At 44.9% G+C, this 17,569-nt stretch overlaps 1 protein-coding gene across 2 annotated transcripts in view; it reads right to left on the bottom strand.

The window, feature by feature from the left end:
* Positions 1 to 17,569, bottom strand: part of LOC115163818 (cell adhesion molecule 2) — a 401,886-nt gene that overhangs the window by 67,281 nt on the left and 317,036 nt on the right. For both annotated transcript variants that reach the window (XM_029716006.1, XM_029716007.1), the window contains 2 exons: positions 11,340 to 11,492; positions 10,767 to 10,904 (listed from right to left, as the gene is read on the bottom strand). In XM_029716006.1, the coding sequence (XP_029571866.1) occupies positions 10,767 to 10,904; positions 11,340 to 11,492 (291 nt within the window). The remainder of the gene's footprint in view (positions 1 to 10,766; positions 10,905 to 11,339; positions 11,493 to 17,569) is intronic.

Here is a 17,569-nt window from a genome sequence, read left to right as displayed (position 1 = left end):
TTATAGAAAGACCCACTGGTACACTAGTTTATAGTAAGACCCACTGGTACACTAGTTTACAGAAAGACCCACTGGTACACTAGTTTATAGTAAGACCCACTGGTACACTAGTTTATAGTAAGACCCACTGGTACACTAGTTTATAGAAAGACCCACTGGTACACTAGTTTATAGTAAGACCCACTGGTACCCTAGTTTATAGAAAGACCCACTGGTACACCAGTTTACAGAAAGACCCACTGGTACCCTAGTTTATAGTAAGACCCACTGGTACCCTAGTTTATAGAAAGACCCACTGGTACACTAGTTTATAGTAAGACCCACTGGTACACTAGTTTATAGAAAGACCCACTGGTACCCTAGTTTATAGAAAGACCCACTGGTACACCAGTTTACAGAAAGACCCACTGGTACCCTAGTTTATAGTAAGACCCACTGGTACCCTAGTTTATAGAAAGACCCACTGGTACACTAGTTTATAGTAAGACCCACTGGTACACTAGTTTATAGAAAGACCCACTGGTACACTAGTTTACAGAAAGACCCACTGGTACACTAGTTTATAGAAAGACCCACTGGTACACCAGTTTATAGAAAGACCCACTGGTACACTAGTTTATAGAAAGACCCACTGGTACCCTAGTTTATAGAAAGACCCACTGGTACACTAGTTTATAGTAAGACCCACTGGTACACTAGTTTACAGAAAGACCCACTGGTACACTAGTTTATAGTAAGACCCACTGGTACACTAGTTTATAGTAAGACCCACTTGTACACTAGTTTATAGAAAGACCCACTGGTACACTAGTTTATAGTAAGACCCACTTGTACACTAGTTTATAGAAAGACCCACTGGTACACTAGTTTATAGAAAGACCCACTAGTAACCTAATTTATAAAAGGCCCTTATTCAGAATGCTTTTTTTTTTTTAGCACTGGTACTGAGTCTTGTTAGTACGTGTGTTGTTGGACTCAATCTATTACTTTTAGCCCACGATCTAAAGGCAGAGGAAAGAGACAGAGAAGGGGGAGAAAGGGAGGAGAAAGGGGGGAGAAAGGGGGAGAAAGGGGGGAGAAAGAGAGAAGGACAAAGCGTGAGATCAACAGAGAAAGGGTGTGTGTGTGAGAGAGAGAGAGAGACAGAGCAAGGGATAGTGAAAAAGATAGATGATTTTAATTTTGAGACAGACTGGTTGTGATCTGCCAGCTAACTGCTGGCATTTCATGTGGCCTACGTGCGCTGTGAGCTACTTGTTCTGTACGTGCGCGTCATCTAAATCAGAGAGTCTCATACCACAGCCTCCTCCATTAATCACCCAGACACACTGGGCAGACACAGACAGAGACGCAGACGGAGACTTAGACACAACCCACCAGGAACGGCTGCTCCCTGCTACAAATTTTCAATAAAGACCTAGTGTCAGTCCTAAATGGCACCCTATTCACTATTTAGTGTACAACTTTTGACCAGGACCAATAGGACTTAATACGGAATAGGGTGCCATTTCGGAAGCACACTCAGACCCAGACACAACCAGCAGGAACTACTGCGCCTGTTACAAATCTTTCACAAAGACCAAGTGTCACATCGACTCCTCAGAGCCAGCTTGTGACATTAAAGAGACATTAAGACTAAAGTCATGTAAGGATTCTATTCAAATGAAATGAAGAAAAATGTCTCTTCTTGTAACATTGTCAACTCAGCAAAAAAATAAACGTCCTGTAACGCCCTGGCCACAGAGAGGGGTTTTTGTTCTTTATTTTGGTTAGGCCAGGGTGTTACATTGGGTGGGCGTTCTATGTTCCTTTTTCTATGTTTTTGTATTTCTTTGTTTTGGGCCGTGTGTGTGTGGCTCCCAATCAGCCACAGCTGAAGCTCGTTGTTGCTGATTGGGAGTCACACATAAGGAGCATGTTTTTCCTTTGGGTTTTGTGGGTAATTGTTTCTGTTCAGTGTGTTTCCTGTCAGTACTGTTTGGCTGTCGGTTTTCCAGTTTTTTTTGTATAGTGTTCACTTTGTTTGAATTAAATGTCAAGATGAACACTAACTCCGCTGCAACTTGGTCTTCTTCCGACGATGTCCCTTTTTCAGGACCCTGTCTTTCAAAGATAATTCATAAAAATAACTTCACAGATCTTCATTGTAAAGGATTTAAACACTGTTTCCCATGCTTGTTCAATGAACCATAAACAATTAATGAACATGCACCTGTGGAACGGTCATTAAGATACTAACAGCTTACAGACGATAGGCAATTAAGGTCACAGTTATTTACGTTATGAAAACTTAGGACACTAAAGAGGCCTTTCTACTGACTCTGAAAAACCAAAAGAAAGATGCCCAGTGTCCCTGCTCATCTGCGTGAACGTGCCTTAGGCATGCTGCAAGGAGACATGAGGACTACAGATGTGGCTATGGCAATAAATTGCAATGTCCATACTGTGATATGCCTAAGACAGCGCTACAGGGAAACAGGACGGACAGCTGATTGTCCTCGCAGTGGCAGACCACATGTAACAACACCAGCACAGGATCGATACATCCGAACATCACACCTGCAGGACAGATACAGGATGGCAACAACAAACTGCCCGAGTTACACCAGGAACGCACAATCCTTCCATCAGTGCTCAGAAGGTCCGCAATAGGCTGAGAGAGGCTGGACTGAGGGCTTGTAGGCCTGTTGTAAGGCAGGTCCTCACCAGACATCACCGGCAACAACGCCACCTATGAGGACAAACCCACCGTTGCTGGACCAGACAGGACTGGCAAAAAGTGCTCTTCACTGACGAGTCGCGGTTTTGTCTCACCAGGGGTGATGGTCAGATTCACGTTTATCGTCGAAGGAATGAGTGTTACACCGAGGCCTGTACTCTGGAGCGGGATCGATTTGGAGGTGGAGGGTCCGTCATGGTCTGGGGCCGTGTGTCACAGCATCATCGGACTAAGCTTGTTGTCATTGCAGGCAATCTCAACGCTGTGCGTTACAGGGAAGACATCCTCCTCCCTCATGTGGTACCCTTCCTGCAGGCTCATCCTGACATGACCCTCCAGCATGACAATGCCACCAGCCATACTGCTCGTTCTGTGCGTGATTTCCTGCAACACAGGAATGTCAGTGTTCTGTCATGGCCAGCGAAGAGCCCAGATCTCAATCCCATTGAGCACGTCTGGTACCTGTTAGATCGGAGGGTGAGGCTTAGGACCATTCCCCCCAGAAATGTCCGGGAACTTGCAGGTGCCTTGGTGGAAGACTGGGGTAACATCTCACAGCAAGAACTAGCAAATCTGGTGCAGTCCATGAAGAAGAGATGCACTGCAGTACTTAATGCAGCTGGTGGCCACACCAGATACTAACTGTTAGTTTTGATTTTGACCCCCCCTTTGTTCAGGGACACATTATTCCATTCTTGTTATGTTCATACAAATATTTACACATGTTAAGTTTGCTGAAAATAAACGCAGTTGACAGTGAGAGGACATTTCTTTTTTTGCTGAGTTTATATAATGTTTCATTGACTGTGAATGACTGCCACAAGGCTGTGTTTGCCCTTTGAGCTAAAGTCTAGGCATTAAGTCTAAACTTCAGATCTTAGGCAAAGTTACTCATCACGTGAGGATCGTTCACTTTTTTACATTCTACCCTGACCGTGTACTTCCTTGTAACAAACTGCCCAAAACTCTCACTGAACCCTCTCTCTGGATAGGACATAGAGACAAACTCTGTGTGACTTTTCAGCTGCAGCAGAGGTTACCATCCCCCACCTCAGCCTGACTTATTCGTGACCGACCGGCTCGATTCGGTCCTATGTGTTGTAGAAAAATTTGAAATTGTGTTTTTTACATTGGATAAAAATTAGATACTCAGAGACAGAACATGGTATATCATACACTACAGTTGAGGAACAATGGGAAAGTAATTCTGCTTTGAAAGTTGACAACTTTTGAGAAAATGGCCCTTGAATGTTTTGGTACCTACTGGAGAGCTCTTCTTTGTTTACACCCATTCAGCATCGTTCACACCCTCTTAAGCTTTAGCCCCACCCATCTCTTTAGGGATTCATATGTGATTCCATGTGCTAAACAGAGTAAGGTTTTTATAAATATTTTATAATTATTAGATTATTCTTACCCAGGCACACTTCTAAATTGATGGGTCATGTGAAAGAAATGTTATAACTATAAATGTCCTCCAGAAAGTGGAGAGCAGTACAGTAGCAACACTTTTGCAGTTCTTCATGATATCTTTCAAAAAAGCCGAGGTAGAAAGCATTACCTACTACTTCTTCTTCGATGAGGTTTAACAGGGGTTGACATACAATACATGTTGCATTACCGCCACCTACCAGACTGGAGTATAACTCCCTTATATGTTGCTTGAAAATAATAATACAAAACATATATAATTTTTAAAAAATTGATAACCATTGCTATAAATGCTAAACATCCAATCTTACTGAAGTATATATGACTTGTTGTCCTATCCCTCTGTACTGGTACAGATCTACTAGTCACACCACTCCTCTCAGGATCCCTCTCACTTGACCCATCTTCCTCTACTTTCTTCACTACCTCAGCATACGACAACTTCTGCTCTACTCTAACCCTGGAAACCTCAACCTGCCTCTCTCTCACACGGGACATTTCTGATCCCCAGCCCCATGGGTACCCCTTACAATTAACACATACCACTACTTTCCCCAATGCTACACATTCCTTTGTCTCCTCGCCCTTCTGCACACTTCTCACACCTAGGAACCTCCCACCTACACACTGCTGCCACATGCCCATAGGTTTGACACCTGTAACAACTTAATGTATTTGGCACAAAAGCTCATACAGGATAACTTATATATCCTAACATCACTTTGTCGGGCAAAGACTCAACATCAAAACTCAAAAGAACAGACAACGACTCTTCTGTTTCACCACTCACACCACCCTGTCTGCGTCGCACCAAACGACGAGCATCACAAACACCGGGAATCTTCCCCTTCAGTTGGTCAACTTTCACATTTGCCGCTACCCCCAGTAATCACTCCTTTCAATGGCGCCCTTTTCTTGAGAGCAAAACAATTCACATCTCTTGTCCCCCATTAGTTTAACCTCTTATGGCTAGGGGGCAGTATTTTCACGGCTGGATAAAAAACGTACCCGATTTAATCTGATTATTAGTCCTGCCCAGAAACTAGAATATGCATATAATTATTAGCTTTGCATAGAAAACACTCCAAAGTTTCTAAAACTGTTTGAATGGTGTCTGTGAGTATAACAGAACTCATTTGGCAGGCCAAAACCTGAGAAGATTCTGTTCAGGAAGTACCCTGTCTGACCATTTCTTCCCCTTGTTGATTCTCTCTATCTATTACAAGGGATCTCTGCTGTTACGTGACACTTCCCACGTCTCCAATGGGCTCTCAGAGCCCGGGAAAAACCTGAATGACGTAATTCAAAGCCCTGGCTGAAACACACGAGAGCTTTTGCTAAGTGGTCTATCAGCAGACAAAAGGCTTAGGCGCGTGACTGCCCGCCCCCGCCTTTCTGTTTTTCCCTCTATTTACAGACAGGCAGATTCCCGGTCGGAATATTATCGCTTTTCTACGAGATAAATTGCATAAAAATTGATTTTAAACAGCGGTTGACATGCTTCGAAGTACGGTAATGTCACGCCCTAACCAGGTGAACTCTGCTATTTTGGTCAGGGTGTGGCATTTCTATGCTTTATTTTCTATGTTTTGGTTATAGCCTTTCTTTGTGTTTTATTTCTATGTTGGGCTCGGGGGTGATTTCCCAATCAGACAGCTGTCGCTTGTGAAGTCTGATTGGGAATCACATTTAAGTTCCTTTTCCCCCACGATGTTTGTGGGTTGTTGTCTCGTTATTTGAGCACGTAACGTATTGGCAGTTTTTCCTTGATTTTGTGTACATGTTTAATTCTAGTGTGTTAAATAAACATGTATTCGCTCCCAGCTGCGTTTTGGTCCGCTTCCTCGTCTCCCGACGACAATCGTTACAGGTAATGGAATATTTAGACATTTTTTGTCACGTTATGCGCCATGCGCGCGACCGTGATTTACCATTCTGATAGTGTCTAGAACTCACGAACAAATCGTCGCTGATGGAACATAACGATGGATTATTTGGGACCAAACCTACATTTGTTATTGAAGTAGAAGTCCTGGGAGTGCATTCTGACGAAGAACAGGACAGGTAAGACCATTTTTCTTATAGGAAATGTGATTTTCGTGAAGGCTAAACTGGGTGGGTGTCTAAATAGCTAGCCCGTGATGGCTGGGCTATGTACTTAGAATATTGCAAAATGTGCTTCCTCCGAAAAGCTATTTTAAAATCGGACATATCGAGTGCATAGAGGAGTTCTGTATCTATAATTCTTAAAATAATTGTTATGCTTTTTGTGAACGTTTATCGTGAGTAATTTAGTAAATTGTTAGTAAATTCCCCGGAAGTTTGCGGGGGGTATGCTAGTTCTGAACGTCACATGCTAATGTAAAAAGCTGGTTTTTGATATAAATATGAACTTGATTGAACAGACATGCATGTATTGTATAACATAATGTCCTAGGTGTGTCATCTGATGAAGATCATCAAAGGTTAGTGCTGCATTTAGCTGTCTTCTGGGTTTTTGTGACATTATATGCTAGCTTGAAAAATGGGTGTCTGATTATTTCTTGCTGGGTACTCTGCTGACATAATCTAATGTTTTGCTTTCGCTGTAAAGCCTTTTTGAAATCGGACAGTGTGGTTAGATTAACGAGAGTCTTGTCTTTAAATAGCTGTAAAATAGTCATATGTTTGAAAAATGGAAGTTTTCGGATTTTAGAGGAATTTGTATTTCGCGCCACGCCCATCATTGGATATTGGAGCAGACGTTCCGCTAGCGGAACATCTACGGAGCGTCTGCTTCCTCTGACCAGCAGAAACACAATTACCACCAGACCACTTCTGGTTCCCCTCACCGATTCCACAGCACCCGACTCTGTTTTCACCCACCCTGAACCCACAAATGGATCAGCCAAAAGGCAATGGGTACACTTTTCCTCTAAATGTCACTCCTACCGTCACAGAGTCATCTTTATCCTGACCCTCGTGCAAGCCTTGGGATCCGAGAACTTCCCCAACACCTACCGTCTCCGATACTTCACCCTCACTCACTTCCATTTCTCTTCCTGTCTTCGATCCGGTGTACAGCTCACACCTTCTACCATTCTTCTTTAACAAACCATCTCCCTTTTTTTCTGCCATTTTTTAACCGATTCAAGCTCACACTCTCTCTCTCTCTTCGACTTCCTCTGCCTCTCTTTTTCTCTCCATTCCTTATTATAATACTGCACTTCTCCTGACTTCTCCTGACATACATCTTGTTCTTGCCTTCTCAAGGGGACGCCATTTTCCTTCCTCCACACAGACTCCAAATGTGCTGCCATGCACCAAAACTCGAAGCGCATTAACTACACATACTGAGCAGTTCATGTTATAGACAGAAGCATGTTACATGGCAGACCAATCCTAACTCATCTCTTGGCATGTCCAGCTCATTCATCTTACGGCTAGCGGGAAGGTTCCTGTCTTTTTCCGTGGCTAAACCACCTAGGCTCGTAATTTAACATTTGTATAAGTAGTTACATGTGGCATACACGTTTATTATTAAGGCAAATGAAAGTTCACGTTCCAGAAGGCATTTCTGCCGAAAAAAACGCATTTTGATTGAAAAATGCATGTTTACATTCAAATGACTCTCCTGTGAAGTAGTGACGTGCGACATGCGCCTAGTTCCTGAAACGAGGCACATTTTTCCAGTGGCAGAAGCTACTTCATACCTCTGTGTTAGGGACCAGGTTGCCAGAGAATGCAGTCAGCTTACCTGGTCAGCCAATCACAGGCCCTATCAGGTTGGGTAACAGAACCCTATTCCTGACAGTTCTTTAGTTGGACATAGGGGTGCAGAGAGACAACAGATCATAACTCTGCACCACCTCAACACAACTCAACACTAGAACCTTCCTACAAGGAAGAGAACTCGGCACCACCTCAACACAACTCACCACTAGACCCTTCTTACAAGGACAAGAACTAGGCACCACCTCAACACAACTCAACACTAGACCCTTCTTACAAGGACAAGAACTCGGCACCACCTCAACACAACTCAACACTAGTCCCTTCTTACAAGGACCAGAACTTGGCACCACCTCAACACAACTCAACACTAGACCCTTCTTACAAGGACAAGAACTCGGCACCACCTCAACACAACTCACCACTAGACCCTTCCTACAAGGAAGAGAACTCGGCACCACCTCAACACAACTCACCACTAGACCCTTCCTACAAGGAAGAGAACTCGGCACCACCTCAACACAACTCAACACTAGAACCTTCCTACAAGGACAAGAACTCGGCACCACCTCAACTCAACACAACTCAACACTAGACCCTTCTTACAAGGACAAGAACTCGGCACCACCTCAACACAACTCAACACTAAAACCTTCTTACAAGGACAAGAACTCGGCACCACTTCAACACAACTCACCACTAGACCCTTCTTACAAGGACAAGAACTAGGCACCACCTCAACACAACTCAACACTAGACCCTTCTTACAAGGACAAGAACTCGGCACCACCTCAACACAACTCACTACTAGACCCTTCTTACAAGGACCAGAACTCGGCACCACTTCAACACAACTCACTACTAGACCCTTCTTACAAGGACAAGAACTTGGCACCACCTCAACACAACTCAACACTAGACCCTTCTTACAAGGACAAGAACTCGGCACCACCTCAACACAACTCAACACTAGACCCTTCTTACAAGGACAAGAACTCGGCACCACCTCAACACAACTCAACACTAGACCCTTCTTACAAGGACAAGAACTCGACACCACCTCTACAGGTGGTGCAGCCTCCACCCTGGACTTCCTAACCGTGTGTAAGTGTGTGAATGACGATATGAGTGGACTTTGTTGGGGTTGATGTATATATTTCATTTATACTTGTAATAGGCTTAAACAATGTAACTACATGTTTATACATGTCTTTTTCCATGCTAGTATGTTGTTACTTCACGCCTGTGTACAAGCCTTACAACATTATGCGTTGTTTGCCCTCTTGGCAGAGTTATGTGTACTCTTAGCTCTCTGGCCATGAGGAAAAATCTCTCCCATTACCTACAATGGACCAAGATGGTTGCCATTCCGATTGTTTATACACACACCTAAAATGGCCGGTCGATGACGTCCGGGTCAATTCCTAGCCACATCCAAAATGGCCTCATGTTTACATCTTAGCATCCTAGCATGATACCGGTAACCATTAGCCCAGTAGCTGCTAACTGTACTGCACACAGGGTTTAAATAGCTCTCCATACTGGCCTATAGCCTGGAGCCTACTAGCCCTGGCCTACTAGCCTAGCGTGCTAGCCTCTATTGTACGGTATGTACTATTACCCACAGCCTGTGGCCTCTTAGGCTAGCATGTCAGCTTCTTTTGTATTTGTTGTGTACCACGTGAGCTACTAACTGTACCCGGTGTATACTCTATATGCTATGCTAGCTCACCATTACTACTATGTAGCATGCCAGCCTACTAGCATAGCTATTTCTTTAGCTACTACCATTGTGTGCTATATTAGCTTACTACTGTTAGCTGGTATGTGCAATTTCCTGCCACTATTGTATACATTGCTAATGTTTATATTATATGGTATGCTGCTGCCATACAGTCTCTTTAGCCTGCTATTAATGCTGTGTAATACATGTTTTTGTATTTCTCTGCTTTTACTACAGGAAACCAATATCATTTTCACCCAGTCTACTTCCTGCTTGCTGTGTGTATGTGCCTGTCTTGAGTGTGGCAATAAACATGTGTTCTGTACACCTGTCTCCTACTGGTAGTTTCCGTCCTCTTACCGGGACGCTGGGACAGTTAACCCTATAATCTAAAACATCACCTGTATTGGAGATCATCACAGGGTGCCGCTTTTCTACATTCCTTGTTATATTTTTCCCGTACCCTGTACATCCGTGCTGTTACATTCTGCCCAAAATCTGTTACTTCCTTGTTGTTACATTCTGCCCATACCTGTTACTTCCTTGTTGTTACATTCTGCCCATACCTGTTACTTCCTTGTTGTTACATTCTGCCCAAAATCTGTTACTTCCTTGTTGTTACATTCTGCCCAAAATCTGTTACTTCCTTGTTGTTACATTTTGCCCATACCTGTTACTTCCTTGTTGTTACATTCTGCCCATACCTGTTACTTCCTTGTTGTTACATTCTGCCCAAAATCTGTTACTTCCTTGTTGTTACATTCTGCCCATACCTGTTACTTCCTTGTTGTTACATTCTGCCCATACCTGTTACTTCCTTGTTGTTACATTCTGCCCAAAATCTGTTACTTCCTTGTTGTTACATTCTGCCCATACCTGTTACTTCCTTGTTGTTACATTCTGCCCATACCTGTTACTTCCTTGTTGTTACATTCTGCCCATACCTGTTACTTCCTTGTTGTTACATTCTGCCCATACCTGTTACTTCCTTGTTGTTACATTCTGCCCATACCTGTTACTTCCTTGTTGTTACATTCTACCCATACCTGTTACTTCCTTGTTGTTACATTCTGCCCATACCTGTTACTTCCTTGTTGTTACATTCTGCCCATACCTGTTACTTCCTTGTTGTTACATTCTACCCATACCTGTTACTTCCTTCTTGTTACATTCTGCCCATACCTGTTACTTCCTTGTCGTTTCTGAACCAGCGGATGTGCGCTGCAGGCTTGCTGCCAGATGTGGTGCAGATCAGAGTGATCTCATCTCCCTCCATGGCTGGCTTAGTGAACCCAGTGATCTCTGGTCGCTCTGGGACTCCTGCAGGACAACAACAATTCATAACAACACCGAAATCATCAACAACAACAAAAACACCCAGTCAACAAGAAATGCATTATCATAACAACACGTTAGGTTAGCCATAGAAAACCCTTTCATGTCATTACAAATACTGTCCTTTTAATAACCTCAATCGACATTCATTCTTGATGTGTAGTGAGATGCCTTCTTGCCTAAAACAATCAATATGCTTCCGTCAACCTTTAAGGGATCATTTAACAGTCCAACCAATTAAACGACGACTGCTGTCTGAGTTAGGAGCATTAGCGCTGTGTAATTGTCAGTCCTAAGGTGTGTAGAGATCCAAACTGAACCCAAATCCCTACATTAAGTCTCTCACACTCACTCACACGGGCATGCGCACACGCACGCACGCGCGCGCACACACACACACACGCACGCACGCACACTCACCCAGTACGGTGAGGAAGGCCTTGGTGGTCTTGACAGGCATGGTGAACAGGGAGCATGTGTACTGGCCCTCGTCTGATAGGCTGATGTCACTGATGCTGATGGTAAGCTCCGCCCACGATGCCCGAACCAGCTCGATCCGGTTGTCCCTCAGAGCTGGGGGACACACAGTGAACACATAGTAAACACACACACACACAGAGCTGGGGGACACACAGTGAACACATAGTAAACACACACACACACAGAGCTGGGGGACACACAGTGAACACATAGTAAATACACACACACAGAGCTGGGGAACACACAGGAAGGACCATCAGACACACAGAGCTGGGGGACACAAAGGAAGGACCATCACACACACAGAGCTGGGGGACACACAGGAAGGACCATCACACACACAGAGCTGGGGGACACACAGGAAGGACCATCACACACACATTAATAGGATCCAATATAGTTCACATTCCTTCAGATGAGAGTAGTTTGTCTCTACTCTGTAGCTAGAGGTCCATAGACTCTGGTCAAAAGTACATTTACATTTTACATTTAAGTCATTTAGCAGACGCTCTTATCCAGAGCGACTTACAAATTGGTGCATTCACCTTATTGGGAATAGGGTGCCGTTTGAAACATAGCCATATGTTAGATGGGAGTGTCTGTGTGTATGGCTAGACGGGAGTGTCTGTGTGTATGGCTAGACGGGAGTGTCTGTAGATAGGGTTAAAACGAAGTGTATAGAGGCAGGGCTACAGGATGTGTCTGAAAAGAGGGACGACTGTGCCTTGGCGAGGCAGGATTAAGAATGTATAATTTATTAAACGAAGAGGCCTCTCCCTGTGCTCTCCTGTGGCTGGCTGGCTGTAACAGCAGGTACTACCGCTGAGTGAGAAACACTGGTTGTGCTCTGCTGTGTCAGATGACCTACCTGAGAAAGGTGTGTGTGTGTGTGTGTGTGTGTGTGTGTGTGTGTGTGTGTGTGTGTGTGTGTGTGTGTGTGTGTGTGTGTGTGTGTGTGTGTGTGTGTGTGTGTGTGTGTGTGTGTGTGTGTGTGTGTGTGTGTGTGTGTGTGTGTGTGTGTTGCGAGTGTGAGTGTGTGCGTCCATGTGTCTGAAATGCTGTGCGAGCGATGACAGGTTTGAGATGACCTTTCTGTTAGCAGCATGATGCTACATCAGCTACATCAGCTTCAAAAGAGACCAGTCACACCTCAGTGAAGGTATCGCCACAGACCAGTCACACCTCAGTGAAGGCATCACCCACAGACCAGTCACACCTCAGTGAAGGTATCACCCACAGACCAGTCACACCTCAGTGAAGGTATCACCCACAGACCAGTCACACCTCAGTGAAGGTATCACCCACAGACCAGTCACACCTCAGTGAAGGTATCACCCACAGACCAGTCACACCTCAGTGAAGGTATCACCACAGACCAGTCACACTTCAGTGAAGGTATCGCCACAGACCAGTCACACATCAGTGAAGGAATCACCACAGACCAGTCACACCTCAGTGAAGGTATCACCCACAGACCAGTCACACCTCAGTGAAGGTATCGCCACAGACCAGTCACACCTCAGTGAAGGTATCGCCACAGACCAGTCACACCTCAGTGAAGGTATCACCACAGACCAGTCACACCTCAGTGAAGGTATCACCCACAGACCAGTCACACCTCAGTGAAGGTATCGCCACAGACCAGTCACACCTCAGTGAAGGTATCGCCACAGACCAGTCACACCTCAGTGAAGGTATCACCCACAGACCAGTCACACCTCAGTGAAGGTATCACCACAGACCAGTCACACCTCAGTGAAGGTATCGCCACAGACCAGTCACACCTCAGTGAAGGTATCACCACAGACCAGTCACACCTCAGTGAAGGTATCACCACAGACCAGTCACACCTCAGTGAAGGTATCACCACAGACCAGTCACACCTCAGTGAAGGTATCACCACAGACCAGTCACACCTCAGTGAAGGTATCACCCACAGACCAGTCACACCTCAGTGAAGGTATCACCCACAGACCAGTCACACCTCAGTGAAGGTATCACCACAGACCAGTCACACCTCAGTGAAGGTATCACCCACAGACCAGTCACACCTCAGTGAAGGTATCACCCACAGACCAGTCACACCTCAGTGAAGGTATCACCCACAGACCAGTCACACCTCAGTGAACAACAAGACAAATTGTCTCACTACTCTCTCTATAGCCACATCATTGAAACATCACATCAAACCCGAAACTTTGTTTTTTTACTTGACATGGATAAGATATTCAGATACACCACTGACTTGCATAATAAGTTAATTAATTCTGTAGTGCATTTGGTATTACTGTATATCTTTGCATTTATGCATTAAATATGCTGAATAACTTTCTTCATTGTGACTTTTTTTTCACCAGTTAAAGTTGAGACTTTATTGGTCAAAGTCAAATTCACCAAATGAGCCTAATTTGGTGGTCACCTATTCTGTCTAGATGACCTTTACAGTGGAGAACCAAGGCTATATGGTGGGCATCTAACCCAAGGTTTCCCAAACTCGGGTCCTAGGCCTCTCCTGGGTGCAAGTTTTTTGTTTTATTTTACCTTTATTTAACTAGGCAAGTCAGTTAAGAACAAATTTTTTATTTCACAATGACGGCCTAGGAACAGTGGGTTAAATGCCTTGTTCAGGGGACAGAACAATAGATTTTTACCTTGTCAGCTCAGGGATTTGATCTTGCAACCTTTCGGTTACTAGTCCAATGCTCTAACCACTAGGCTACGCTGCCGTATCACGACACAGTTGATTAAAAATTATCAACTCATCATCAAGCTTTGATTATTTAAATCAGCTGTGTAGCGCTAGGACAAAAAACCCAAAATGTGTACCCAGGGGTGGGGGGGGGCGTCCTACTGTAGCCTCTGGTAGCAGTTGAAGTAATTGCTTTGTATCGTTAGTTTGATCGTTTGACAATCATGATCTTTTAATCACACAGGACAAATGAGGAGGTTATGAAGACATTAAAGGTCCTAATGATTCACCATTATTCATATCGGACAAAGGTTGTTTCAGTTGCTTAATTGAAAATACCGCTAGAATAACACTGAACATCTAAGAAAGCGATTACAAGTTCCTCGTTAACAACACTTTGTCGTCTCCCAGTTACTCACAATCATTATTAATTTGAACACAGAGGCAGACCAAGGCTAATTGTAGGGCATGTGAGGCCGCTGAGGGGAAGGAGGCACGTAATAATGTTTGGATCGGAGCAAATGGAATGGCGTCAAACACTTGGAAATCATGTGTTTAGATGAATTGGATACAGTTCCACTGATTCCACTCCAGCCATTTACCATGAGCCCGTCCTCCCCAATTAAGGTGCCACCAACCTCCTGTGTTACAGCTTAACAGCCAGAGAGAAGAAGAAAACACCTACGGCTTTAATCAGCCAGAGAGAAGAAGAAAACACCTACATCTTTAATCAGGCAGAGAGAAGAAGAGAACAACTACAGCTTTAATCAGCCAGAGAGAAGAAGAGAACAACTACAGCTTTAATCAGCCAGAGAGAAGAAGAAAACAACTACAGCTTTAATCAGCCAGAGAGAAGAAGAGAACAACTACAGCTTTAATCAGCCAGAGAGAAGAAGAAAACAACTACAGCTTTAATCAGCCAGAGAGAAGAAGAAAACAACTACAGCTTTAATCAGCCAGAGAGAAGAAGAAAACAACTACAGCTTTAATCAGCCAGAGAGAAGAAGAAAACAACTACAGCTTTAATCAGCCAGAGAGAAGAAGAAAACAACAACATCTTTAATCTGCCAGTCTTTGAGGTTTAAAACAAACATCATGGTGAAATGCATCCTAGGAAACAAAGCATCCTGGATTTGTCTTTGTAGCAGAGCTTCCTATGTATGTGTGTGTGTGTGTATGTGCCCAGAGGCATCTGAGAACAGCCCGTCTTTGGTGGAGGGATACATAGGAGAGAAGAGAGGTGCTGGGGTCTTGATCTTGGTGTAGGGATACATATGAGATGAGAGAGGTTCTGGGGTATAAGATAACACTGTTCAGGGCCTCTGAGATACAGAGCAGAGAAATAGTATTGGAGGATATCAGAGTTGGACAAGATGACACAAGATGACACACTTCCTCTGGCTCATCTCCTTCTGTCTCCCTGACACACAGAGAGATGGGTAGTCTCCTTCTGTCTCCCTGACACACAGAGAGAGATGAGTAGTCTCCTTCTGTCTCCCTGACACACAGAGAGAGATGAGTAGTCTCCTTCTGTCTCCCTGACACACAGAGAGATGAGTAGTCTCCTTCTGTCTCCCTGACACACAGAGAGAGATGAGTAGTCTCCTTCTGTCTCCCTGACACAGAGAGAGAGAGATGAGTAGTCTCCTTCTGTCTCCCTGACACACAGAGAGAGATGAGTCTCCTTCTGTCTCCCTGACACACAGAGAGAGATGAGTAGTCTCCTTCTGTCTCCCTGACACACAGAGAGAGATGAGTAGTCATCTTCTGTCTCCCTGACACACAGAGAGAGATGATGGGGGAGGAAGGAAGGAAGAAGGGAGAAACAGGGGGAGGCACAGCGGGGAGGCACAGCGGGGAGGCAGAGGGGGGAGGCTATTGACAGATTGATGTGCTGAGATTTGAATAACCCAAAGACAATCCTTATCTATGACTGACTCTGCAGAGATCCAGGGCCACTGGTCAGGGGAGCTCCCTCAATGCTCCCTCTATCCTTCCTACCATCTCTCTCCCCTCTCCCCCTCCCTCTCTCCCCTCTCCCCCTCCCTCTCTCCCCTCTCCCCCGACTCACTCTACACAGGGCCAGGGAAGCTCCCTCCCTCCCTCCCTCCCTCCCTCCCTCCTCCTCCTACTCACTCTACACAGGGCCAGGGAGGGCTCCCTCTTCCTTCCTCCCTCCTCCCTCCCTCCCCCTCTATTCTTCCTCCCTCCTCCTCCCTCCGTCCTCCCTCTCTCATCCCAGCATCGAACCCAACCCCACCCCTGCCAGGTGCCCAGTATGCTGAACAGATCCGTCACAATCACCCCCAAATTCGAGCGGCTGACAAAGCTCTTTTCTCGGTGCTTTAGGAAATCAATGTGATGTAAAGGTCCATTTCCCCCCCTCAGCTGTAGATAGCTTCAGTGTTTGTTCATTCTGCTTAGCGCACAGCATAAATCTGCACCCTGACCTTGTCTGATGGGGCCTCACCAAGGTTGGTTTAGATCAGTTACTCTGACACCCTGTCTCCCCCAGGACCCAGAATCCTTTCACCACATCCTCTCACATCCTCTCACCACTGTGGCCTGTGATACAGAATCATGTTTGCCTTGTTTCCCTGACGGACCCTTAGTCGCTCGCAACTACAGAACATGTCAGTCCCTCACAACGTTGACATCAGAGAAGTGAGTATCAACAAGCACAGTTCAAGACTAGAGACTCGGGTTTGTTTTACTTTAACAACAAACTACCTAGTTAACTAATACAATTTATAAAAGTTTTCCTATTCATATCTGGATCCTGCGACGCAGTTAGCCGTTAACACTGGGCCCACTGATATATGTCCCAGGATCCTTTGCTCAAACAAGGTGGTACTACATCGGCGAAACAGCTAGCCTAGCTGCTAGCTATCAAGCTAGACAACCTGGTCTACTATCGCTGGATACCAAGCACGCTAACCGGTTAGCCCTTGTGGCTAGGACCTTACTTCTATTCGTCCCCGGGGTTTAGGACTACCGATTTCCAGAGTTTTATACTGCCGGAGTCTCTCTCATTGTCCTACTATTAGTACTATCATGCCTCCGAAAAAAAGAGGAGGATCACATCTCTGCTGGGTAGGTACGTGAACTCTTGGAGAAGCAGAAAAGGTTTCTATTACGGAAATTATACTTCAGCAGGAAGTCTACCAACAAACGGCTGGACGACTTGAATAAAGATGTAAAAGACATTAAAACAAGCCAGAAGGATGTGGATGTATTGAAGACCACACAGGAAATACTTTCCATAAACTGTTCCTCTACGCGGAATGAAATCACCACAGTCAGGGAGGGCCTCCAGAATATGTCTGGGAAGGCTTGTTACCTGGATTGACAACTGAGGAGATTTTTCCATCCAGGTAAACTCAAATGTTACGAGGTCCTTAAAGATCCTATGGCACTTATCGTAAGAGTAGGGGTGTTAACCCCCTGGTGTCCTGGCTAAATTCTCAATCTGGCCCTCATA

The sequence above is a fragment of the Salmo trutta genome, chromosome 26, assembly GCF_901001165.1.
Source record: "Salmo trutta chromosome 26, fSalTru1.1, whole genome shotgun sequence".
NCBI lineage: Eukaryota > Metazoa > Chordata > Actinopteri > Salmoniformes > Salmonidae > Salmo > Salmo trutta.
This window is presented reverse-complemented; position numbering and strand designations above follow the sequence as displayed.